A 25,091-nucleotide genomic window follows, 5' to 3' on the forward strand; every position below is an offset into this window, starting at 1 on the left:
TTCTGCAAATAAGTGTTACGCTAAACATCCATCTACCAACCTGCCCTCACTGCACAACACCTGGCCCCATAACAATAAAAGAATCACAAGATGATTCCGGAAAATATGGATCACTTTCCAGATCACAGGAGCAACCTCCCAATGCAGGCAGACATTGATGACCGAATGTAGTGTGCCAGCACAGTTCTGGGCTGTCTACGGATAGGTATGCTCAAAGATCAAGTTCTCAAACCTGGTATTAAGCTCATAGTTTAGAAGGTAGCAGTGATCCTCAACCTCCTGTTTGCCTCAGAGACATGGACCACCATAATCTTATTAAATAGCAAACCAGCTTGATGGGCCAAGTGGCTTTCCCCTGTTCCTAATTCATATGACTACCTACGGCAAACACTTCAAAGCAATGGAGGAATACAACCAATGCCGTCTCTGAAAAATCCTCCAAAGTCATTGGTAGGAAAAGCAAACCAATATCAGCATCCTGTGTGAGGCCAACATCCCCAGCATGGAGGCTCCACTGGGCATATAACCTTGCCTACATGCCAAATACCAGACTCCTAAAACAAACACTCAACTCTGAGTTCCATCACAGCAAGAGATTTCCAAGAGGGCAAAGAAAATGCTTTGAGGATATTGTCAAAGCCTCCTTGAAAAAGTGAAGTATCCTTATCAACATGAGATTCCTTGCCTATGAATACTCAAAATGGAGTACCAACAATTGGGAAAGGTCTGAACACATGCCTTTTCAACAAGAGCACGAGAAGGCTAAGCAAAAATGCTAAAAGAAAACAGCACCTCCCAAACAACCTACTCACCCATCCCATCAAGCAACTCCTGACCCACTCTTCAGCCACCCTCAAAATCCACAGGACAGGTATGGAAGCAAATTATCTTGATCCTGAAGTACAGTCTAAAAATAATACAAGAACACAAGAAAATAGAAATAGGCCACCTGGCTTCTCAAGCCTGCCACACCATTCAACATGAACGTGACCGATCTATACCAGGCATCACCACCACCTGTGTCAGATCCCCCAATCTTTCACAAGTTTATCAATCTCCACTTTAAAAGACTTCTAAAGAGCTAGAGATTCACTACCCTCTAAGAAATGTCTATGTACCTCAGTTTTAAACGAACAGCCCCTTGAAACCATGTCCCCTCATTAAACACTTCCCCAGTTAAAATATCTGAATGCCTATACACTGTCATGCCCTTAAAATTTTATATGTTTAAGATCACCCCTCATTTGTCTAAACTCAGAAGAATATAGACCCAATCTGTTTAGCCTCTCTTGACTGGATAATCCTCTCATCTAGGAATTAGCCCAGAGAATTTTTTTTGGACTACCTTCAATGTGGTCCTCCAGGTGTGGCCTCACCAACACCCCATACAATTGCAACAAAATTTCCCCATTTCTAAATTCCATCCCCTTTGCAATGAAGGCCAATTTACCATTTGCTCCCTTAAGTACTCGTTGTATTTATCTGCTAACCATTTGCAATTTATGCACAAGAACACCCAAATCCCTCTGTAGTCCATTTGCAAATTCATTTGCAGTCCCTTTCTATTTAGATCACAATCTGCCTTTTAGTTCCTCCCACTGAAGTGCACAACGTCACACTTTCCCACATTAAAGAAGGCAATTTGTGTGTTGAGAATTTACAAGTTAATTGATTTTGGGGATATGGATGCAGATCATATCTGATCCCAAACCTGCCTTTAACCAAATGTCCATAAATTCACTTCAGTAATGATCAGAAATGAGCCCTGCACGATTTCTCCTTCCTTGAATTAAGAAGGTGAAGAAACCAAGTTCAGTTTCCTTACCAGACCAACTAATACAAAAATAGATTCAAATCCAGTCTAAAGTCCATACACTAACTTTATCAAAAGAGATGCTGTGGTCTCCAACGTCAGCATTCTTTGCATTGTAAGAGCTGTAATGAATTCAGTAATAACAACCAAACACACTGAATACCCAGAGGCAAGAACATTTATGAATGTTTTTCCGCTGCATCAGTATAAAGCATATTGGCTAACTGTAGAAAAATACTGTTTATTCACCATCATATATGTTTACTTGTTATTATTCCAAATTTCAAAAGAAGCCAGTGACCGTAATGTGCCAAACAGTATAACTGGGTGAGAGCATTCTTTAAAGGACCTAAGAATTAAAACTTGTGTTGTCAAATTAAAACAAAATTATTTTGCAAACATCTATGGGTATCTTTACCTATGATTACAAACCTAAACACAGAATAACAATACTGCTTACAAACCCAAATACAGCACAAGAGTCACTGTTGTTTATAATAACGTATTAAACCCATACCAAATTTCCACAATGCAGGAAAGTAAACCAATCTCCACATCATACACAATTGCAGTTGCAATACCATCTACAAGTGACAGACAAGGAACTCAAAATCTGAATGTGGATGGCGGAGAAGAAACTCCGAAGCTTGCAATATAAATACCACAACATCGGGAGCCATAGCCTCACACTAGTCTCAGTGGATTAATTGTTGATCTTAAGCACGCCTTCCTTCTTCCAAGATGAAAAATGTTAAAGTACCTCTGGATATGTTGCAACATTCAATGTTTCAGGTTAGCAATTTTAGCACTAGGCATACAACCCTAAAAGGCAATGTGAACACCAATTCATTAATCTCAAATTAGATATTTAAGCAAACAGTGTGTCACTATTTTTGATGGCAGCATAGGTGAAACCAGATGTAAAAATGTGATGAGAAGCCAGAGTGGGTCAAATTTTGGTTAAAACATGGATGCAGTTCCAATTATACACTCATTTCTATCTTTCTCTTCACTACAGTGAAAGAGAAAAATCAAAATATTTATGAGGAGGCAAGTCAATCCAGTGATGATCACCAGCGGGAGATGGTAGAGGGAGAAAAGAAATATTTATCTTAAAATCATTAAAAAAATGTTTGTAAAACCAATCCCCACAAAAGGATTCAGAATGATAGAAAAGGTGAAATGATTTAGTAAATATTTTGGAAAATGTGGACATTTCTCAAAAACTAAAACAAAGATCACAGATTGACAAAATCATCTTCAGGATGCAGGAAATGATGAATGTACAACACAGAGACTCAAAGGCTTTTTTATAACTATAGGGTCATACCTGTTAGAGTCATTAAGTTATACAGCATGGAAACAGGCCCCTCAACCCAACTCATCCATACCAACCAAATCCCTACCTACACCAATTCCATTTACCTGTGTTTGTCCCATATCCCTCTAAACCTTTTCTATCCATGTACCATTGTAATTGCATCTGCCTCTACAACTTCTTCTGGCAGTTCATTCCACATATGCACCACCCTCTGGGTGGAAAAACTGGCTCCTCAGGTTCCTTTTAAATCTTTCCCCTCTGTACTTAAATCTATGACCTCTAGTTTTAGACTCTCTTACCTTGGGAAAAAGACTGTGACAATCCACCTTATCTACACCCCTCATGATTTTATATACATGATTTTATAAGGTCACCCTTCAGCCAGGGGAAATAAATCTCAGCCTATTCAGCCTCTCCTTGTAATCCTTATAACTCAAGTCCTCCAGTCCTGGTAACATTCTCATGAATCTTTTCTGCACCCTTTCCAGCTTATTGACATCCTTTTTTGGATGATAACTCATACCTGCCTAGTCTCTCAAAGCTCCCAGCAGCTGAACAAAATAAGCATCAACAGGAGATTGTAAAGTGGTCACAGCCACAGAATGCTTTGAAGGAGAATGCCAAAAGAAAATGTATTCCTTGTTTCCACATTGCTATAATCAAAGAAAATATTATAAACTCAAATCTTTGACTAACAACGAGAGAATCATAAAATCGTAGAACAGTTACAGACAGGAGGTAGCCATTCAGCCCATCACATCTGTGCCAGCTCTCTATTAGAACAATTCTCTTTGATGCATCTACCTGTTCTTTCTTTGTAGGTCTGAAATTTTTTCTTCACCATACAGTATATTTATCCAATTTCTTCTTGAAGGCCACACTAGAACCTGCCTCCACCACATATGCAACCAGAGCATTTGATTCTACATACATGCTGCATAATTTCTTTTCTATCTTGTCGCTCTTACTTTTCCAATATCCAATTATAGACTCTATTCAGACCCCTCAACATTTCGTATACTTCTTTCAAATTTTCCGTCAGCTTTCCCTTCTCCAAAGGACCCTCACTAATGCCTTCACAAGCTTCCTATAATGTGGTGACCAGAATTGAAGGCAATGCTCCAGCTGAGGCCAGTCCAATGTTTCATAAATGTTCAGTGTGATTTTCCTGCTTTTATATTCTATGCTTCTATTGATAAAACCCCAAATTATGCATGCCTTGTTAACAGGTTTCTCAACCTGTCCTGCCACTTTCTTCAATTCGTGCACATAACATCCAAGCTCCTGCACCCCTTTTAGTACAAATCCTTCCTTATTTATTGCTCTTCATTCTTCCTAACAAAATTAGTCACATCACATTGTGCTTCATATGCAATACACTATACATTACACCAGTCTGTTTACATCCTGCTGCAATCTATCACTTCTCTTCATAGTTCACACTACTGCCAAGCTTGGTGGCATTCACAGATTTAGAAAAGGCACTGCCATTTCCTATCCCTTCTTTCTTCATGTGGAAATCAAATTTTTTTATTGATCTTACATTTTTTATTGAAATTTGTCAAAAAGAGGCACCGCAAAAAGAATAATATTTTACTTAGACCCACAGTATCTTACTGTGATATGTTGAACCTCAATATAGGAGCTCAATAGGAAATAATTTATGCATTTTGAATCACTTTCCAAACTTGCTTTAACAAACCTATGGAAACCTTTCATAAGTATAACTTAACTATATAACACTTTGGAGAAAAAAGAAACTTCAGATGCTATAATCTAGAGCAAAAAAACTGATACAGGGTCTCAACCCCAAACATTGACCACTCCTTTGCCTCCAAAGATGCTGTCTGACCCTCTGAGTTCCTCCAACACTTGCTTTTCTCCAATAAAGTAGCTTGCATGTTCACATTTAAAGCACATTTTTCTCCTCGTCTCAAATTACTTATTAAGTACAGATTACTGAATTCAGACAGACACTAATTTTGCTAGACTTAAAAACATAAAAGTCAAAGCAGAATAGAGGTAAAACAGATAAGAGAGGCATGTGGTGCCACTGAATTTTATCCCAGCCCTCTGGAGAAAGCTAAGATTTTACTCTTGTTAAAATAAAAATGCACAGGCAGCAGAAATGGGCAAGTAAAGAGAAGTGGAATGCAACATAAATGAGATCACAGAATTTACTGATACAATGTTAAATAATGATAATCCTGTTTTTATCTCAGTGGTGAGTCAGCATTCATAGATATCTGGTACAATTCACTTTGAATAACAGGCTGTACTCCTTTTAAAGTTTGCAATTACTTACAGAAAAAACTGCCCAAGAGAGAGCTGAATGGCCTCCTCCATGTAATAACAAGAGGACGGGCCCATCAGATCCACTTCTGTAGATTCGAAAAGAGTACATATAGTTAAGGTTTACATGCAAAATATAAAAATGCACACAAGGGTATGTGTAAAAAGAATAATGTATAATATTCTATGAACATGACCACATTGAAATGACCTTATTAACTATCACAATAAAATTTGTATCCTCAAACTAAAAAAAAAGTAACAGAACAAAATGAATGGTAATAATAAACAAAAACTAACCAAGAAATAAACAAAAACTGGGCTGTCGTATTTCACAGATTAAAAAAAATTATGTCATTAACTCCGCTCCTCTATACTCAAATAGAAAATTATTGAGCAGGATTCGGAAAAGGTCAACTTACATCATATGAAAATGCCGGATAAATGGGCTCCAACTTTCTTCAAAATTAACCGAAGGATCAATAGTACCACTCCTAATTTTTTTCCCCATATAATCAAATTCCTTTTAAATCTTTTTCATGTTCAATTATTAAGAGATTGGGAGGTTCAGATTACATATTTTACTCTTTATGTTTGTATATGTTAACTGTTATTATTGTAATCCCAATCTCTTTATATCATGTGCATAATTACTATTGTTATGTATACTAATTTGAAATAAATAAAAAGATTGAAAAGAAAGAAGGAAGAAAATATTCTAACTTTCATCACATGCAAGGAATATTCTTTTGACTAGCCAAGAAATGTAAAAGGAAAAATAGGGTTTCTGGAGATTAAAATTAATAAAAAATTGAGATTGGATAAATTTTTTTTTAAAAATTGTATCCTCAATAGCATTAAAAATTTGTTAATATAACAGTTAATTTATTCATATTGATAGATGTTTGATTAACTAATTAAAATATTAAGAGGAATAGACAGAGTAGACAGTGAGCGCCTCTTTCCCAGGGCACCAATGCTCAATACAAGAGGGCATGGCTTTAAAGTAATGGGTGGGAAGTTCAAGGGAGATATCAGAGGAAGGTTTTTCACCCAGAGAGTGGTTGGTGCATGGAATGCGCTGCCTGGGGTAGTGGAGGAGGCAGATATGTTGGTCAAGTTCAAGAGATTGTTAGATAAGCATATGCAGGAATTTAAAATAGGGGGATATGTGGGAGGAAAGGGTTAGATAGTCATAGGCGGGTTTTAAAGGTCGGCACAACATGGTGGGCCGAAGGGCCTGTATTGTTCTATGGTCCTATAGGACTAGCAGATGAAGAAAGTGTAAAGTCATCAATTTTGAACTCAAGAAGGTGGCAGAAAATTTAGGAACTTTGGATAAACAGGACAGAAAATGGTCTGTACCAAAATATTAAAAATTTGGTTCACAGAAACGAACCAAAATTTCAAAAGGGCTAATTAAACATGGCTTTTATATCAAGATAGCTGGAATAAAAAAAGTGTACGATATGTTACACACTTTCCGAAGTGCTACATTCAGTTCTGGCATCACACATCAAAGAGAATAAATTGCCCTTGGAATGGCTGCAGCATAAAATTACCAGGAATAAAATATGAGAACTAAAAGAGTTAAATATGCAGAATAGGATGTATAAAAACTTAACTTGTATTCTCTTAAACGTAAATGATCAAGGAATTGTCCAAAAGAAGCACTTATTATAATTAAAGGAAGGGGAAAGAGGTAAAGCATATCCTCTGGCAGAACATTTTTAAAATTATAAACTAGCCCCTTCAGAGAAATTTTATGCTAATCGTTTCAAAGTTTTTCCAAAAGGTATAGAACGCAAAACAAAAGTGTAGAAATGCAACCAATAAGCAAATCTGAATTCCTCATCAGGACCAAACCTATAATAGAATATTAGAAACAGTATAGGCATTGCATAGTGTACTAGAATTTTACAAAGGATATATCTTTATTTGTTCCTCTTGTAACTATGATATCTTCCATTGTTTCAAAATATTGGTTCCAGGGCACAGGTGAAAAATCCCGTTTTCTTCCAGGGCTATTACAAAAGGAACATAAACCATTAGTTAAAAGACAGCCTTCAATGTTCTATGTACAATTTTAGAATGTATTTAATCCATTGGGGAAATCATGACATTTTTGATCCACTTTTTAAAAAATGTTTTAGTGATAAAAGTAATTTAGGAGGACTCCCCAGATATTCATAACTCAGAAAATGCCATTTTGTTACATAGTAATTAAAGCAAAAAACTGCAGATAGTGAAAATCCAAAACAAAGGCAAAATAATGGAAGCACTCAGCAGGTCAAGCAGCATTAATGGGGAGAGAAACAGCCAACAATTCAGATTAAGGCCCTTCATCAGAACTGCTAAAATGAAAGATCAGAGATCAGACTGGAAAATGGATGGAGAATTAACTTGACAGACAAGGGAAACCATGAGCTTCCAATCAATTGTCACTTTAATTCTCTATTCCACACCCCATTCTGATCTCTCCATCTTCAGCCCCCTGCATTGCTCCAACAACGTCCAATGTAAACTTGAGGAATAGTATCACATCCGTCACATTACAAGTATTCACATGTTTTTTTTGTCTCCATCCACTGATGTGCCTTTACCTTTCTGTTTCAATCTGGTTTGACTTCTCTTGTTTCACAACTGTTTCCTTTAAAAGAAACTGCGACCTTGATAACTTTGGCCTGCACTCTCATTACAGACATTCCCTCTATTCTCTCCACCCTTCATCCTCTCTGCAACTTAAAACGCACACACTTGTTTTCTCAGTTTTTCAATTCTGATGAAAGGCCCTTGGCCTGAAGTGGGTCAACGTCAAACTCACTTCTCTCATCATGGATGTTACTCAACCTGCCGAGTACCTCCAGCATTTTCTGCTTTTGTTTGACTTTGTTACATGTTACCTTCCACATTCAGAATGTCACCAGGGAAGTAGTTACCATTTTTGTTCATTACCTACCATATACCATCTCAAAAATGTTTAATTTAATGGCACTTGTCAAAGGTTGGGGTGCTGGCGAGGACGGAGAAAGAGAAAATTAACATATCAAAAGCCTAAGAATATCCATTTCATACACTTCTAGTTACCGTGTGAACATGACTAATATCAACTAAAATTATAGAAACAGATTGACAATGAATGGAGCAGACAGTAAAGCAGCCAGAATAGGTATAGGATAACACAGCATGGATACAGAAGTCAAATACTGCGAAACACAAGTTTCCTTCAGTGGAGAAAATGTTACACAACGTAGCCAGTGGACTGTGTGGAAGACCACATTGCAATCAAGTTATCTAGAACATAAAACTACTGTTCTTTCTTGTAAAATCTGGGTATAATTTGTTTAATTTATGTTTTTTTTCTTGTGAATGCTGTTTATCTGATACTATGTGTCTGTGATGCTGCAGTATGTTTTCCATTGCACCTGTGCATACATGTACCTGTGCATATGACAATAAACTTGACTGAGACTTTAAAGGGAAGTTTTGAGGCATCATTAGTTCTCCTTTGAACAAAATTTTAGGTTCATTTCAAATCAGAAAACCTCATCCCACACACTCAAAGAACAAGTCCTATTTATCCATCACCTACCTTCTCATTTAATCCCTCTCCACTCACGACTTGTCCCAACTATATCTTCAAAATTCTTCAGAATGATTAGAATTGGAATCACTTCTACTTCTATTCATGTTTTATAAGAAAGAATGATTTTTAAAATATTGAGCAACAAAAAGGGAGATTAACTACAACTTGCGTTCCAAATGAGCTCTGACTGAATAATGTACCTAAAGTGATATGTTTTAAGCTGACAGCTGGTTCTTTTGAATGCAGTGTTATTATTAGTATTCCAGCAAAGCATGGGGTGGATGAAAATTGCACACGGCTTGAACTGTGAAAAACACCAATTCCAATTATAGATTTTGCCATTCCACATCTGCACTTCTTCGTAAAACATTACTTTAACACAAGAGTAGAGAACTACTCTGTGTAGATCCATCACTAGTACTGGTGCCATTAAAAGCAATTTAAGGTATTACATTCCAAGTATCACACAGGATGCATATTGAACTCAGTTTAGATAGGCCTTTTCTAAAGTACACATGCTTCCAAAAAGCACTTAAAGCCTAGTGACCAGTTGGTACAATAAGTGGCTCATCTCATTGCAGACCTCTCTTTTCACAGATTATACTAAACATTGACTGAAGTGGTCGCAAATTTAGATGCTGCTCTCACGAATAGTACAATACAGATTCAAAACCACACGTTTTTCCACAAAATTTACACTCAACCAAAGCATCATGTATAATTTCAGTTTTACTTATATAGATAATAATTAAAAAGGTCTACTTTATAGCAAAGAAGCAGTGTAAAATAATAGATACTTCAAAAAGAGTACTCCAAAGTGCAATTATAAAACTTGAAATAATGTGTGTTAGATAATACCAGATAATATAAATCTAAAAATAAGCTGTTTGGATAAGAAAAAGCTTTTTGCTTGAGTGGAAGTACCTTTGGATTTGACTCACATGGACTCTCCAGTAGGAAGACAACAAATAAATGCAGAGAAATCACAATAAAATTTAATAGCCAGTGTACAAATAATACAATACAGGGAAAATCAAGGCCAACAATGCAGAAAAAATTGTTCACACATAATCCGATATCAAAGGGTGGCTGGGGCATGGAATGCGCTGCCTGGGGTGGCGGTGGAGGGAGGTACGTTGGTCAAGTTCAAGAGATTGTTAGATAAGCATATGGAGAAATTTAAAATAGGGTGATATGAGGGAGGAAGAGGTTAGATAGTCTTAGGTGTGGTTTAAAGGTCGGCACAACATGGTGGGCCGAAGGGCCTGTATTATTCTACGGTTTAATCAGGTCTAATGCTCCAAACACAACTGGACAAGTCTTTCCTCACCACTGTCCAATCTCAAACCGTGTAATGCGTAGTCGTTAAAACGCTGAAAACCGATTTTCCACTTCCATTTAACAATTAAAAACAATATTATACGTTGCTTTAAAAAGGAAGAACGTATTAGTCTGCTGGTAACATTGAATTTCATATTACAAACGGAAAGGGTAATCAATAGATAACACAAACTTGCACTGTCCTTTACACCCGCTTCTATCAAAGATGTGTATTGAAATGTAGAAACCACCTTAACTATCATATTAAAAATAATCGCTGCTATTTGCTCGAGATTTTGATTCTCAAATTGATCAAACTACAAAATTAAATCTCAGTTTTTGGTTTAAAATCTCCTTCACATTGATTGGGGAGGAAGTCTGTCAGAAAAGAAAAATAAAAAATCAGTCTCGATTTGAAAAGCTAGTGTATGCACTTACCCCATCCTCATTTTAGACCCCGTTTGAAGACCTGGCCGCATCGGTGGTCGTGAAGGCAATTTGCTCAAGAACAACTCTTTCTCCAAAGAAGACATGTTTTCAGATGCATGAAGCAAAAAAAATAAGTTAATGATCGACCCGTTTATTGTGACTTGTTAAGAAACGACTGCTCCCCCTTGTACATATATACTACATAAGGTGCCTCAAATGATGATTAGCATGAAAATCATTAAATATATATTTTTTTCAAATCCCTTCTCCGTTCCTGAAGATGGCCTACACCTCCGATAGGAAGACGGTTATTGCTCATGGGCCTCGATGCCGGGACTTGTAGTCCTACCCATCCCAATCGTGAGGCAATTGGACCTTATGTTACCAATATAAAACTACAATTCCCATGAAACCGGTCGCTGAATTACGTAATGGTTGGCCAAGGTCGGCTAGGCTTTCTGGACATTGTAGTTTTAGTGAGAGTTCCGGCGCGCCGTTGCTAACGTTACCTATTTGAATTTTTAGAAAAAACGTTGGGACTCTGGGCTGCGAGCAGCCCCCGGGTGTTGGTGGCTCCTATCATCAACTCTTCTATCAAAACGCTTCTGCGATAGCACCTTCTGCTTGGGAGACAGACTTAGTACATCAGACATGTTTAATCCGAACCAAAGGACTCATAATTTATATAGAATTATAATAGTGGGAAGAAGCCCATTTGGTAGATCGAGGTTATGCTGGCTATCTACAAGAACAGTCCAATACTTCCCTAATAGCCCTGCAATATTTCCTCCCTTAAGTATCTTACAAATTCCCGTTTGCAGTCAACTATTGAATTTGCTTCCACCACCCTTTCAACAGTTTATTATCAATCAGACTACATGTTCCATAATGACAAGTCTGGCTCTTTTGCTTACGTTCTGTGGTTCCTTACCCTTGCCCCAATGCAAATGGTTTCTCTTATTCCCTCTGTCTGAATTCTTTATGATTTTGAACAATAGTGTCAAATGGAAGTCAAAGTTGTGTTGACTGTACATGTATGTAGAGTTGCAATGAAAAACTTTGCAGCAGCATCACATAAGCAGCATTCACAAGAAAAAAACATAAACATAAATTAGACACAATTTCTACAAGAACACAATTAGAACAAAAAATAAGTCCATTTTAGTGCAAAGTGGTCATAGTGTTGCCAAACTGTAGTGATTAGGGTTTTGCTGGTTGGTTCAAGAACCAAATGGTTGAAGGGAAGTAGCTATTCCAAATATGCCAGGACCCAGCAGAGCAATTCCATCCACAACATATTGTCTTACAGGTCCATCAATTTCCTTCGGTTATTTTGTCACTATACCAAGAGGTAATTAACAGTACCTACTAGCATGTCTTTAGCATGTGGGAGGAAATGAGAGCATCCAGCAGAAGTCCACATGGTAACAGAGAGAGTACGCAAGCTATACAGACATTACCCAAGGTCAGGATTGAACCCGAATCCTGGTTCTGTTGGGCAGCAGTGCTAAATGCTGCGTATTCTGCATTGTCACCATGCCCCACAAGCCATCTAATTCCACTTACCAACAAAATTTACAATACATCAGCATAACATCAATTTTTCCTCCATATACATTCCTTGAGCAAACATACCGAGAGGGTTTTCCAGCTCTTTAGTTTGCAATGTTAAGCAGGACCTAAAACTGTAGCATCCTCCAAAGACCCTTTGTAGAGGCTGCACCAGACTTCAGCATATTCCTCAGTACATCGTCCCAGACCTTGGAATATACCTTTCCAGAGTATTCCACTATAGATAGCTCCTTATATTGAAACATCTTCAGGCTTCAGCCAGATTAAAGGGCCTCCTTAACTGAGTTGCTAATCATCCAGCAGCAGTTGGTGTTCACCCTGGGAATATCCTGTAGAGGATAGAATCCTGTGTCATTGCAGTTCCTCAACAAAGACCACTGCATCACTTTTTAGGCATTCCTGGCATCCACAAATAGATGGATGACAGTCTCATCCACTTTGAGGGCAGCATGCAATGATGCTGCAGGTGTGTGTGAAGAATCTGACAGGGAAGCACTCCCTACCACAAGCTAAGCAAGGAGTCTGGTGACAAGACATTCTGCTAAATAACTTCGACAGTCTGCTTACGTAACCAACTGACTGGATCCACCATCTCCTTTTCCCGCAAGCCCTAAAGTACGTTTTATACAGATTATTGTCAGAATGACTTATGGTTACTAGTATTTCTACAAGGGACACATCATATGGCATTATCCAACTAATTAAAATGGTCCACAACAATTTTACCATATCCAGAAGCAGGAGCTGGTGGAACCTCAGCATATAGTTACATTTGGCACTGTATATCCAGTGTCTAAACACAGTTTTATGCAGCCACATACAAAAGTGGCCACCAGATGAGGGTTGTATTGGTACTTTCTTACCCCTTTAACTGTAAGTTTGTATATTACTTCAGGTAAATTGGAAAGTTGCTTAAGTGACTGTTACACCACATACATGGGTATGGGCCATACGTATGCCTCGTACAGCAACACTGAAGCAGTGCACACCTGATTCTCTCCCACATTCAAGAGGCTGTGTCACTCCTATAACCTAGGCTTCACCTTGCCTAAACACTCCACCCAGTTCTTGTTACATGCAATGACTCTTCCAAAACCATATTCCAGCACATTCAGGACCTTACAATCAGGCCTGTTACCAAAAAACTTGGTCTTGCTTTTGCTGTGATTCATTGTTTCCCCAAAACTATTTAAAACTTGTAGACGCTGAACAATCTACAAGCCAACAGTAGTTTTGACATGAAGACAACATTGTCTATTGTATAGAGCAGCTTTGTGCCTCCGCTATCTGGGATCTTTTGTTTGTAGATGAGAGTGATGATGAGCTTCTTTATGGATTCTGACATGCTGCAAGCTAGACAAGTACTGCTGTACACCAGTAGCAGGTCTGGGCCAGTCCAGTCCCAATGAGCCAAGTACAACTCAGCCAAAAAGCCATTGCTTCAGTTCCATTTGCCAGTTAATAGGTGGTCCAGACTCTCTTGCTTGTTGCCATCTAAGACCGCTGAAATTGAGGTCAGCAAGTTTGGGAAGCTGTGCTATTCATGTGTTTCAAATTGTATAGTCTAGCATATAAAGATCTGCAGATCTTTAATATGTCAGGTTGCCAGGATGTTACGGAGCTATTCTCTTCCTTAAAGTTGCTGACCACAGACTTTCTTCTATGAAGCATTTGGAAGCACAGACATGTCTTATCCTGCCTCAGAGCAAACTTGATCAGAAGAGGATCTTGGAGGAGTCCAATGCCAAAAAATGATGCTATTTTTCTTTTCGCATTCCTTCCCAAAATCTAACATCAGCTGCAGCATGAGTGGATTCTGCATGCTTTACTGGAATTGACACATTTTCCTCTAACTCTCTTGCTTTCTTAGCACCTTTATTGACGAAGAACCTTTTGACATTGAGAATGAACATTTTTGTACATCTGTTAGTAGAAGATGGCCGCTAACCATTTCTTTGACTTCAGTAATTAGCAAGTGGTCTTAATAAGAAACCTCTCTGTACAGAGCAGAATGCCATGGCGAATTTCCAAGCAACTTCTCTAAGTTATACTGGCAAGATTATGGTTGTATATTGTAGTACTGATGGTATCTGTTAAAACTCTCGATCATTGATTTGGTTGAATCAACCAAGCGTAATAAATCCAAGATGGGCAGCAGTGCAGGTTTTGAGGATGCAGAGGTACCCTAGGGCGATATATGAAGGTAAAGTGAATGGACAAGAGCATGGCAGATGGAATATAATGTGGAAAATGTGAGGCCATTTCCTTTGACACAATTAAACAAGCAAAGTACTTTTAAAATGATGAGAGATTGGAAGATGTTGGCACAGCTGAATTACTGAAAGTTACACTCAGGTACAGCAAGTAGTTAGAAGCACAAATGTTATGTTGGCCTTTATTTGCAAGAGTACATGACTAAATACGTCATTCTGGAATAAGATTGGGTTCTCGTGAGACTATACCTGGAATATTGTGTACAGGTTTGGTTTCCTCACCTGAAGGGGTGTGCAAAGGTTTGCCAAATTGATTCCTGGAATAGGGAGTTTGCCTGTGAGGAGAGATTAGACAGACAGGGCCTATAATCACTTGAATGTAGAAGAATGAGGGGAAATGTAATTGAAACATACAACATTCTTACAAAGACAAGTAACTGTAGATGCTGGAATCTGATGCAACAAACAAAATGCTAGAGGAACTCAGCGGGTCAGGCAGCATCTGTGGAGGGAAATGGACAGTTGACGTTTTGGGTTGAGACCCTCTTTCGGAGCTTGATAGGAAGATCCAGGGATTGAGCATCCCCTGGTTGGGATATCAAGAGTCAGGGGTCACAATCACAAATTAAGGGTTTGGTCATTCAAATCTAGGATGAGAAGTAATTTCTTCATTAGAGGGTAGTGAATCTTTGGAATTCTCTACCTAAGAGGGCTGCAGAGGTGTAGTTGCCAAGCACGTTCCAGACAAAGATCACAGACTTCTGGATATTAAGTGAATATTGTGAAATGGGTTTGCAGCAGTAAAATGATGCTGAGGTAAAAGATTAGCCACGACCTTATTGAATCTTGCAGCAGGAACAAGGAGTTGATGGGCCTACAGCTGTTTCTATTTCTGCTCGCCATTACTCTAGCTCTGATCATTTAATTCAGCCATCCTGTTGTTTGAATTTACGATATTCCTGATCTCTGCAGACTTATCATATGATGAATTTGCTGAACCATTGTAAAGCCTGGTGATATATTTCAGAGACCTTTAAATATTAAAATGAAAAGCTTTAACTAATTTCATCCTGAATTTCACATCCATGCCCGTTATTTAATTTTACCTGACACAATATCCCTTTCACATAAGATGAGAAAATGTATCTAAAAAGCTGAAGTTCTGTTAAGTGCCCTGTCATTTTCAGCACAGTGGCACAGCTAGTAGAGCTGCTACCCCCACAGCTCCAGCAACCCAGGTTCAATTCTGACCTCTGGGGCTGCCTGTGTGGAGTTTGCATGTCCTCCTGTGACTACGTGGGTTTCCCTTGGGAACTCTTAATTTCTCTTACACCCCATTCACATCCAGCTTGATAGGTTAATTGGCCTCTATAAATTGCCCCTGAAGGGTAGGTGATTGTAGAATCTGGAGGTGGGGGGGGGGGGGCAATGAGGTGGGATTATCAATAGGTACTTGATGGTTGGCATGGATTTGGTGGACATAAGGGCCTGTTTCTGTGCTGTATGGCTCTTTCACTCTAAAAAAAATCCCAAAATACCCCACTAACAAAAAATGACTTGGGATGTAGCCAACCTTTTTCTCATACTCAATTCAAAGGCTGACATGCTATTCTTAGGAAGTAAAGTGATACCTTATTTGCAAAGTAACCCAAGGTACTGTCCTTGAACCTCTTTCGAGGTATCTTAGTTTGATTAGTATTTCCATTCTTTGCAGATATCTTTACAGAAAATAATCAGATATACCACACAATCTCATAATTACAAAACACCAACTTTATGTGCAAATAATATGCAGAAGGAAGCAGGAACAGTCAGAGTAGTGCAGTAAACATACCAATTGAGGTTTATTGGCCTTTCTTTCGTTTGCCAAAAATTGGATGTTGGCTAGTATGACGAAAGAACAAGCTCAAGTTACTTGAAAATCTGCTATTGTTCCACTGTTTTCTACCCAGTCATTAAGATATCATTTCTCTTTAAGGGTAGTTCATGACCTCTGTTGTGCAATTTCCTATTTTTATTACATTTCCAACATTTTATTTTCTTTCTGGCAATAAGAACATCAAAAATGGGAACAGCACTTGACCAACTTGGCCTTTAAACCCGCAACACCACTCAAGATAATGGCTGATCCAATCTTGGCATCAACTGTACTTTTCTGCTCTTTGCCCAGCATCATTTTCAATCAGTTCTTTTTTATTACTATAATCTCACCTGCTGGGTACGTCTCACAAAACATTATGCAAAGAAGCATGATCTGATTCTAGCTGCTACCCTAAATGTTATACAAACTACTTTGGTTTCACCCTATCAGGTTTATTCACTTTATTCTACCCTTCCCTCCCCCACCTTCTCTGCTACTGAAAACTAACGAGTTTCCTTTCTTTCCCAGGCACAGTGGTGTAGCGGTTAGTGTAACGCTATTACAGCGCCAGCAACCCGGGTTCAATTCCCGCCGCTGTCTGTAAGGAGTTTGTACGTTCTCCCCATGTCTGCAAGGGTTTCTTCTGGGTGCTCTGGTTTCCTCCCACATTCCAAAGACATACAGGTTAGGAAGTTGTGGGCATGCTATGTTGGCGCCGGAAGCGCGGTGACACTTGCAGGCTGCCCCCAGAACACTATGCAAAGAGATGCATTTCACTGTGTTTCGATGTACATGTGACTAATAAAGATATCTTTCCACAGATGCTGCCAGACCTGTTGAGTGTTTCCAACATTTTGTTTTAATTTCAGATTTCTATCATCAGTAATCTTCCATTCAATTATCGTTTACTGACTCTTCACCAGAACTGGAAAAGTGATAAAACAAGAGTGTTTTAAGTAGTATTGAAGGGAAAGAGTGAAGAGGCCACCAAGGAAATCTAATCAAACTTAAGTAAACAAAAATCAAAAAAGCTGCAGATGCTGGAAATGTAAATTAAAACATACCCAGCATTTTCTGCTTTTATATTTAAAAATACTTAGTACTTGTAACCTGGATAACCTTGGTGTGCATTCTATCACAGACATTCCCTGTATTCTCCACTCCCCCTTTCTCTGCAACTTAAACACACTTGAATATTTAGATGCTGGGAATCTGAAATAAACACAGAAAATGCTGGAAACACTCGGAACCTGTGGGAAGGGAAACGAAGTTAACATTTCAAATCACAGCCCCTCCGTCAGACCCGGTGAACAACGCTTACTCGCTTCTTCAGTTCTAATGAAACTGCCCGCCGACAGTTTCGCACCGCTACGCCTCCGTTATCCCGTTGGAGGCTCGCCGCTGGTCCTCCGCATTCCCGTGCTTCCTTGCGGCCAATGCTCAGCCAGTTGGCGGCACGTTTGAAAACCCGAGTCAGTTGCTGGGGAGCGCACGTTGTAAACAAAGCGACGATTGCTGGTCCTCCACCGTCCCAGCGTGCTGAGCGGCCAGCGTCGAGCCGCAACCCGAGCGACAGCTGGGTGCGCAGGCGAACGACGAGGTTTAAATTATTTTATTTAATGACATGCATTGGAAAACCATAGAGGAGCAATGAAAACTAAGAAGCCTAAAGCTGCAAAGCTGGGAAAGAAAAAGAAAAGTAAGAGCGGGTTTCCCCGTTTACTTTATATTGTGCGTTTGCCCATTGATTCTGTAGGCCTTGTCAATTGATGTTCGTGAGGGACATCAACCGTCCAACAAAAGTACTGAGTGTTAGGAAATAGGGATTGAATGGCGAAACCTTACGCTAATCAGTCGGTACCTCTTCTGGGAGGGATTTGGAGTCTGAAAGGTTATTTCATCTATTCCCCTGATTGTTATACCCCTCCCATTTTTATATGCAACATATGCTAAGTTAATTTTGTTTAGAGATTACAGGTCTGCTTTAGATTCCCTACCCACCAGTAGGACAGATCCATTGGAGAAACAGGACTTGAAATATATTTAGATAGTATCTCTCACTAAATTAGGATCTCCCTAAATTTTGAAATGTAGTCAGTGTGGCATCAAGTGGAGACAACTTGTGCAGAACAAGTTTCCACAAACGGCAATGAGTCCAAAAATCGTGATGAAAGTTCATTAGTCTGAAACATAAGAATGTAAGAATTAGGAACAGGAGTAGATTTCTGGTCATTCATGAAGATCATGAATGATCTTCTACCTCAGCTCCATTTTCCCTGGCTATCCTAGAAACTTAATACCCAGAAACTTTTCAATTTCTGTTTTGAATCAACTCAGTTCTAGACCCCTTAGCTAGGAGAAGCATCCACCAAGTGGAGTTTTGTAAGAATTTTGTATGTTTCAATGAGATCACCTCCTAAATTCTAGAGAATACACATCTATTTAATCTCTACTCGTACTGCAGTCATGCCATCCTAGGAATCAGTCTGGTGAATCTTCATTCCATTTTTCTATGATAGGTAACTCCTTTATTTTTTATCAGGTATAGAGGCCAAAACTGCATGCAGTACTCCAGGTGATGGACTCATTGTGCAGTTGCAGTAAGACATATTTCATCCTGTACAAGATCCTATTGTAATAAAGATCAACATGCCATTTTCCTTCCTAATTGCTTGCTGTATCTCATCCCTTTGAACGCCAATATTTTCATTCTTTTACCATTTACAGAAAATGTTCGACTTTTCTGTTTTGTGCACTTCAGTAGATAATCTCAAGGTTTTGCTCATTCCACCTGCCATGTCCTTACTATCTCAGCTCATTCCAATCGCTTTTGAAGCCTCTTGAAATCCTCCTCCTTACTCTCAATCCCATCTTTTCTGCTGGTCATATTCTCAAAGAACTTAAATATATTAGAACGTAAAACAGTATAGCACAGGAACAGGTCCTTCTGCTCACAATGTCTGTACCGAATAGGATGCCGAATTAAACTAATTCTCTTCTGCCTGAACATGATCCATGTCCCTCCATTCCCTGCATAGTCATGTGTCTATCTGACAGCCTCTTAAACTGTGCTTTCGTATCTGTTAAATCTATCATAGTTAAATATAATTTCCCTTTCATAAATCTATGCTGATTTTTCTCAATCATATTATTTCTTTACTGGGTGTTGTATTAATGCATGTTTCATTGGAAATTTCAGTGCTTTCTTTGATACTGGTGTTGGGTTAACAGGCCGTTGGTTCCCTGTTTTGTCTGTCCCCGTCCCCGTTTCTCCCCCCCCCCGAGGATAGGCAGGAATACAAACTGTGAAGAGAACATATGGAGGCTACAAAGTAATGGAGATAAATTAAGTATGTGGACAAAGATTTGGTAAATAGAGAATATTGGGAAATGTGAAATAATCCATTTTGACAGCAATAATAAAAGAGAGCAGCGTATAATTTAAATGGAATTCAATCTAAAGTAGGGAGGTTATGTTTCAATTATGTCGGATTTGCTCTGTACAGTGTAGGTCTGGAGTAGCATGAACAGTATTGCTCTCCTTATGTAAGGAAGGATGTATGTGCATTGGAAACAGTTCAGAGAAGTATTACTAGACCGATAGCTGGAAAGGGCAGGTTGCCTAATGAGGAAAAATTGCACAGCATAGATTTACATCTGTAGGAGTTTAGAAGAATGAGAGGGGCCTTGATTGAAACGTGTCACTGAGGGATAATTCCAGGATGGATTCAAGGGAGATGTTTCCGTTTGTGGAAGAATATAGACCTAGCAATCACTGTTTAAAAACATATGTAAGACAGAGATGAGATTTTTTTGTTCCTGAACATTGGGAGTCTTTGGAACTCTTTTTCAAAAAGTGATTGAAGCACTAAATTTTTAAGGCAGAGATAGGTTCTTGATAAGCAAAGGGATGAAAGGTTATTTCATTGGGTAGCAATGCAGTGTTGAAATTGCAATTAGATCGAATGTGATCTTGTTTAACGACAGGCAGACTTGTGGAGTAACTCTGGCTCCAGATTTGAATAGTCATAGTACCCTTCAATCTGCAGGAACTACTCCAGAATCCAACAAATTTTGAAGGATGATTAATGCAATCCACTTCCTCTGTAGCCACCTCTTTCAAATCGGAATGTACATCGGGTCCTTAGGATTTATCGCCTTTCAGTCTCGCCATCTTCACTGGTACTTACTGTTTAATGATACTTATTCCTTTCACTTTCTTATTCTTCAACATGAAACATTAACCCTGTTTCTCTTTCCACAGGTACTACCTGACTTGAGTGATTCCAGCATTTTCCAAAGACAGGCACACAGTTTTTGTCTAATTTTTCTGCTGTTTCCTTATTCTCCATTATAAAATCTCTTGTCTTTGTCTGTAAGGGACCCACATTTTCCCTTGCTAGTATTTTCCTTTTTACATACTTATAGACGTCCATTTTTATGTTTCATGCAAGTTTATTCTCAAATTCTATCTTCTCTTTCTTAATCAATTTCTTGGTCCTCCTTTGCTGAGTTCTAAAATGCTTTCAATCCTCAGGCCTACTGCTATTTTTGGTAACTTTATAAGCCTCTTCCTTTGATATAATGCTATTTTTAATTACTCCTGTCGGCCATAGACAAATCACTTTGCCTGTTGGATTTTCCGTCTTAAAGGATTTTTTTTTCAAATGATGAATTATTTCCTTCATTGCCGGTCCACTGTAATACCTCTTAAAGTTGATTTTCCAATCCACCTTATCCAACTCATTTCTCATACCTTTCTAGTTTTCTTTGTTTAGATTCTAGACCCTAGTTTTGGACTGAACTTCATTACTTTAAAGCCTAATGTAAAATTCCATCATATTATAGTTGCTCTCCCCTGAAGGTCCCTTAGCCTTTTTCTTATTGCTTTCCTCAACATTTGATCTGGTAAACCAGCTATCATTCTATTAATTTGTTCTCCATTTTATTACTGCTAAGTTAACTTGTTCAGTCTATGCATAGTTTAAAGTCCTTGATGATAACTATATTACCCCTGTAACGTGTAATTTTAATTTCTTAATTTATACAGTGCCCAATATACATCTCCATAAATGCTGCCTGACCAGCTAAGTATTACCAGCATTTTCTCTTTTTGTATAATCAGTTTCAGGGACACTGCATGAGAATGAATATTGAACAACACATTAGAGAGGATTTGTTTCTTTATTTGGTTTGCGTTACCATTCTTCCTATTAAGATGTACAATACGCCCTCATACTTTCCTGTGTTGAATTTTGCCTGCCACATTTCTATCTCTTTCACCAGCCTTCGTTATTGCTGACAATATGTGTTTAGTATTATTAGCACATTAATAAGAGGCATATATTGCAGAACAGGAAGTCTGCTCACTAATGTTTGTTTATTCATCAGATTTTCTTTTCATTCTAAATACACTGTAAAACTAGTTCATTGTTCTTTGTTAGTTTTTCTCTTGTCCTCAAAATGATGATCAGTATGGTGGTAAAACTATTTCCTTCAGGACAGTGGCATTTAAGTAAGTGTGTGTGTGTGTGTGTGTGTGTGTGTGTGTGTGTGTGTATATATATATATATATATATATATATATATATATATACACATACACACACACATTAATGTGCCAGCAATATTTTACTATTGTGACATTCATAATTCATCTCTCATTCCTCTTCAGCCTGACATTTCAGCAACCATCAGTATTTTACTTTGTGGGCACTTGGCGTGAAATAATTTCTACTGACAAAAATTTAAGCTTGGAATGACAAAATTTGTTCTAGTACAACAGGTTTTTTTGTGGGCAATAATAAATTCAATTTAAAGTTATTTAATGTATGAGTTGATTAATACCATTAATATTGGTATGCATTTGATAACAGCATGATTTACCTCAGAAAATAAGGCCCTTAAAAATCATCATAACTTTATTTTTATTTACAGGAATAAGTGATGTCCTACCATCTACAAGTCTGCCACCACTTGTTGAAGGTCAGGTTCGATGTTTCCTAAGGATAACAGTCAGTAAAATGGTGTGGGTCATTCCCAAGCCTCCAGTTGCCCCCATTGTTAGACTGCATTGGTGGGGTGAAACTTCCAATGGCACTTTGTTTCACCCAAGAGATTCCTCACATGCTGAACCTAAATCTGTGAAAACCACTGCTCGATTTGCTGTTCACTGTGGACCAAAGCAGTTCACTTCCTACCTTGCAGGTTAGTTGCAAGCATGGCCAATTTATTTAACTATATCTGCAAATTTCATTAGTGTTTGTCTGCAGAACAAGATGACGATCTGTATTACTATTCAAAGCATGGTAGTGTAGCGGTTAGCGTAACACTTTACAGCGCTGCTGTGTGTAAGGAGTTTGTACGTTCTCCCTGTGTCTGTGTGGGTTTCCTCCGGGTGCACATTCCAAAGATGTACGGGTTAGGAAGTTGTGGGCGTGCTATGTTGGCACCGGAAGTGTGGCGACACTTGCAGGCTGCCCCAGAACATTCTATGCAGAGATGCATTTCATTGTGTGTTTCGATGTACATGTGACTAATAAAGATATCTTATCAAATAAAGTTTGGTGTAGAGTCTAATGACACTGTGCTGAAATAATATTATAATCTAGACCACATCTAGTTATGAATGGTAGTGTATAATTAAGCAGCTCATGGAAGGAGGAGGCCTCAAGAAATCCCCATTCTCAGTATGGCAGGGCCCAACATGTGAATACACTTGGAACAGTGTTCAGCTGAAGTGTTGTGCTAGGTGATCTATTTTTGATTCCTCTCAATATTCCCACCATCACAGAAGCCAACAAATTTGATTCAGTCCACATGAATCATGAAATGGCTGAGAGCACTGGATACAGAAAAGGCTATGGGACCAGACAACATTGCCAGTTATGGTACTGAAGGCTTGCATTCTAGAAGTAGCTATGCTTTTAGGTAAGCTGTTCCAGCACAGTACCCATTACTGGCATCTACTGGGCGGCACAGCAGTTAATGCTGCTGCCTCACAGCTCCGGTGACCTATATTTGAACCTGATCTCTAGTGCTGTGTGTGTGTAGAGGTTGCATGTTTTCCTTGACTGTGATTTCCTCTGGTACTCCAGTTTCCTCCCATGTATCAAAGATTTGCTGGTTGGTAGATTAATTGTAAGTTAATTCCCCACCCACCAACGCTAGAGTTGATGGGCATGTGAGAAACAATAGGTTGCAGTCAAATAAGTAGGGAAATGAGGAGATGGAATTGCTCTGAGAGCTAGCAGGGGCTTGATGGGCCAAATGGCATCCCTCTAAGTCATAAGGAAGTTTTGAGAATGAGAGAATACCTGATGGTGAACATTGATGGTCCTCTATTGATGCTGGGTCTAAATCCTGGATTTCCCTACTCAACAGCACTATGGAAGTACTTTCACCAGAGGAAGAGCAGTGATTCAAGAAAGCAGCTCACCAGCACCAACTCAAGAGCAATTGGGCAATGCCCAAATCCCAAAAATGTTTTTTAAAAATTGCTTAGCTATGTCATGTCCACAAAAAGCAGAACAAATCTAATCCGGTTAATTACTTTCCAATCAGTCTACTCTGTCATCAGCAAAATGATGGAAGATGTCATAGATAATGCTGACAGGCAATACTTATTTATTAATAATCTGTTCACCTGGTTTGGGCTTTGCCAAGAGCACTCAGCTCCAAATGTTATCTCAGCTTTGATCCAAACATGGATCGAAAAGCTGAATTGTAGAGGTGAGATGATCGGCCTTAGCATCAAGGCGGCATTTGGCTGAGTGCAGCATCAAGGAGGCCTGGTAAAAGTGAAGTCAATGGACATGAAAGGAAAAACAATCCAGTGGCTGGAATTGTACTGCGTACAAAGGATTATTGTTGAGGTTATTGGAGCCAGTTATTCCAATTCAAGGACACTAGAAGTTCTCTGGGGCAGAGTCCTAGACCTTATTATCTTCAGCTGTTTCATCAATGACCTTCCTTCCATGAAAAGGACAGGAATGGGGATATAACTAATGATTTCACAGCCTTCATTCCAAATATAACTCGATTAATTAAACAGTTCATGCCTGCATGCAGGAAGACCTGGACATTATTCAGCCATGTATGGTTAATATGGTAAATAACATTTGGGCCACAATCTGCAAGGCAATTACCATTTCTGACAAAAGACAGCTCATCTATCCATTGCCACCAAAGGCCTCCACTATCAGTTTCCTGGCGGTGATCTATGAGTAGCCACATTAAAACTACACTTATAAGAGCAGGTCATCTTGCAGCATCTAACGTCTAGTTATCCCTAAAAGCCCCTCCACCATTTACAAAGCAGAAGTCAGAAGAACTATGAAATATGCTGTACTTGCCTGGATAATTGCAGCTCTAACAATGTAAGAAGCTTATCACAACATGGGATAAATCAGTTCATTTGATTGGTACCCTATCCACCATCCTGTACATTCATTCCCTCCACCACCAGTGGATAGTAGCTGCAGTGAGTACCATCAACAAGTTACTCACTTAGGCTATTCAGACAGCACTTCCCAAGCCCAGGACCTCTGCCATCTAGCAAGATGGGGGCTTCTTTAGATACCACTCTGATTTGGAAATGTATCATCATTCCTTCATCCAAAGTACTGCAGTAGTTCAAGGTAGTTCAACCACCTTCTCAAGGGCATTAAGAATGCACAATAAAC

The 25,091-nt window shown here is 38.8% G+C and overlaps 2 protein-coding genes across 8 annotated transcripts in view; one reads left to right on the forward strand and one right to left on the reverse strand.

Moving 5' to 3' along the window:
* ppme1 (protein phosphatase methylesterase 1) overlaps positions 1–11,051 on the reverse strand; it is a 44,130-nt gene extending 33,079 nt beyond the window's left edge. Inside the window, exons 1-3 of the mRNA XM_052025555.1 lie at positions 10,771–11,051; positions 7,357–7,450; positions 5,440–5,532 (exon numbers count right to left, since the gene is read on the reverse strand). Of these exons, the coding sequence (XP_051881515.1) occupies positions 5,440–5,532; positions 7,357–7,450; positions 10,771–10,865 (282 nt within the window). The 5' untranslated portion in view covers positions 10,866–11,051. The remainder of the gene's footprint in view (positions 1–5,439; positions 5,533–7,356; positions 7,451–10,770) is intronic.
* A 6,915-nt stretch (positions 11,052–17,966) lies between these two features.
* c2cd3 (C2 domain containing 3 centriole elongation regulator) overlaps positions 17,967–25,091 on the forward strand; it is a 120,397-nt gene continuing 113,272 nt past the window's right edge. For 5 of the 7 annotated variants that reach the window (XM_052025864.1, XM_052025865.1, XM_052025866.1 and 2 more), the window contains exons 1-2: positions 17,967–18,106; positions 22,345–22,614. In XM_052025864.1, coding sequence (XP_051881824.1) covers positions 18,058–18,106; positions 22,345–22,614 — 319 coding nt within the window. In that variant the 5' untranslated portion in view covers positions 17,967–18,057. The remainder of the gene's footprint in view (positions 18,107–22,344; positions 22,615–25,091) is intronic. The other 2 variants (XM_052025868.1, XM_052025870.1) reach the window with 2 other exon arrangements.

This window comes from Pristis pectinata, chromosome 11, assembly GCF_009764475.1.
Source record: "Pristis pectinata isolate sPriPec2 chromosome 11, sPriPec2.1.pri, whole genome shotgun sequence".
Taxonomy (NCBI): domain Eukaryota; kingdom Metazoa; phylum Chordata; class Chondrichthyes; order Rhinopristiformes; family Pristidae; genus Pristis; species Pristis pectinata.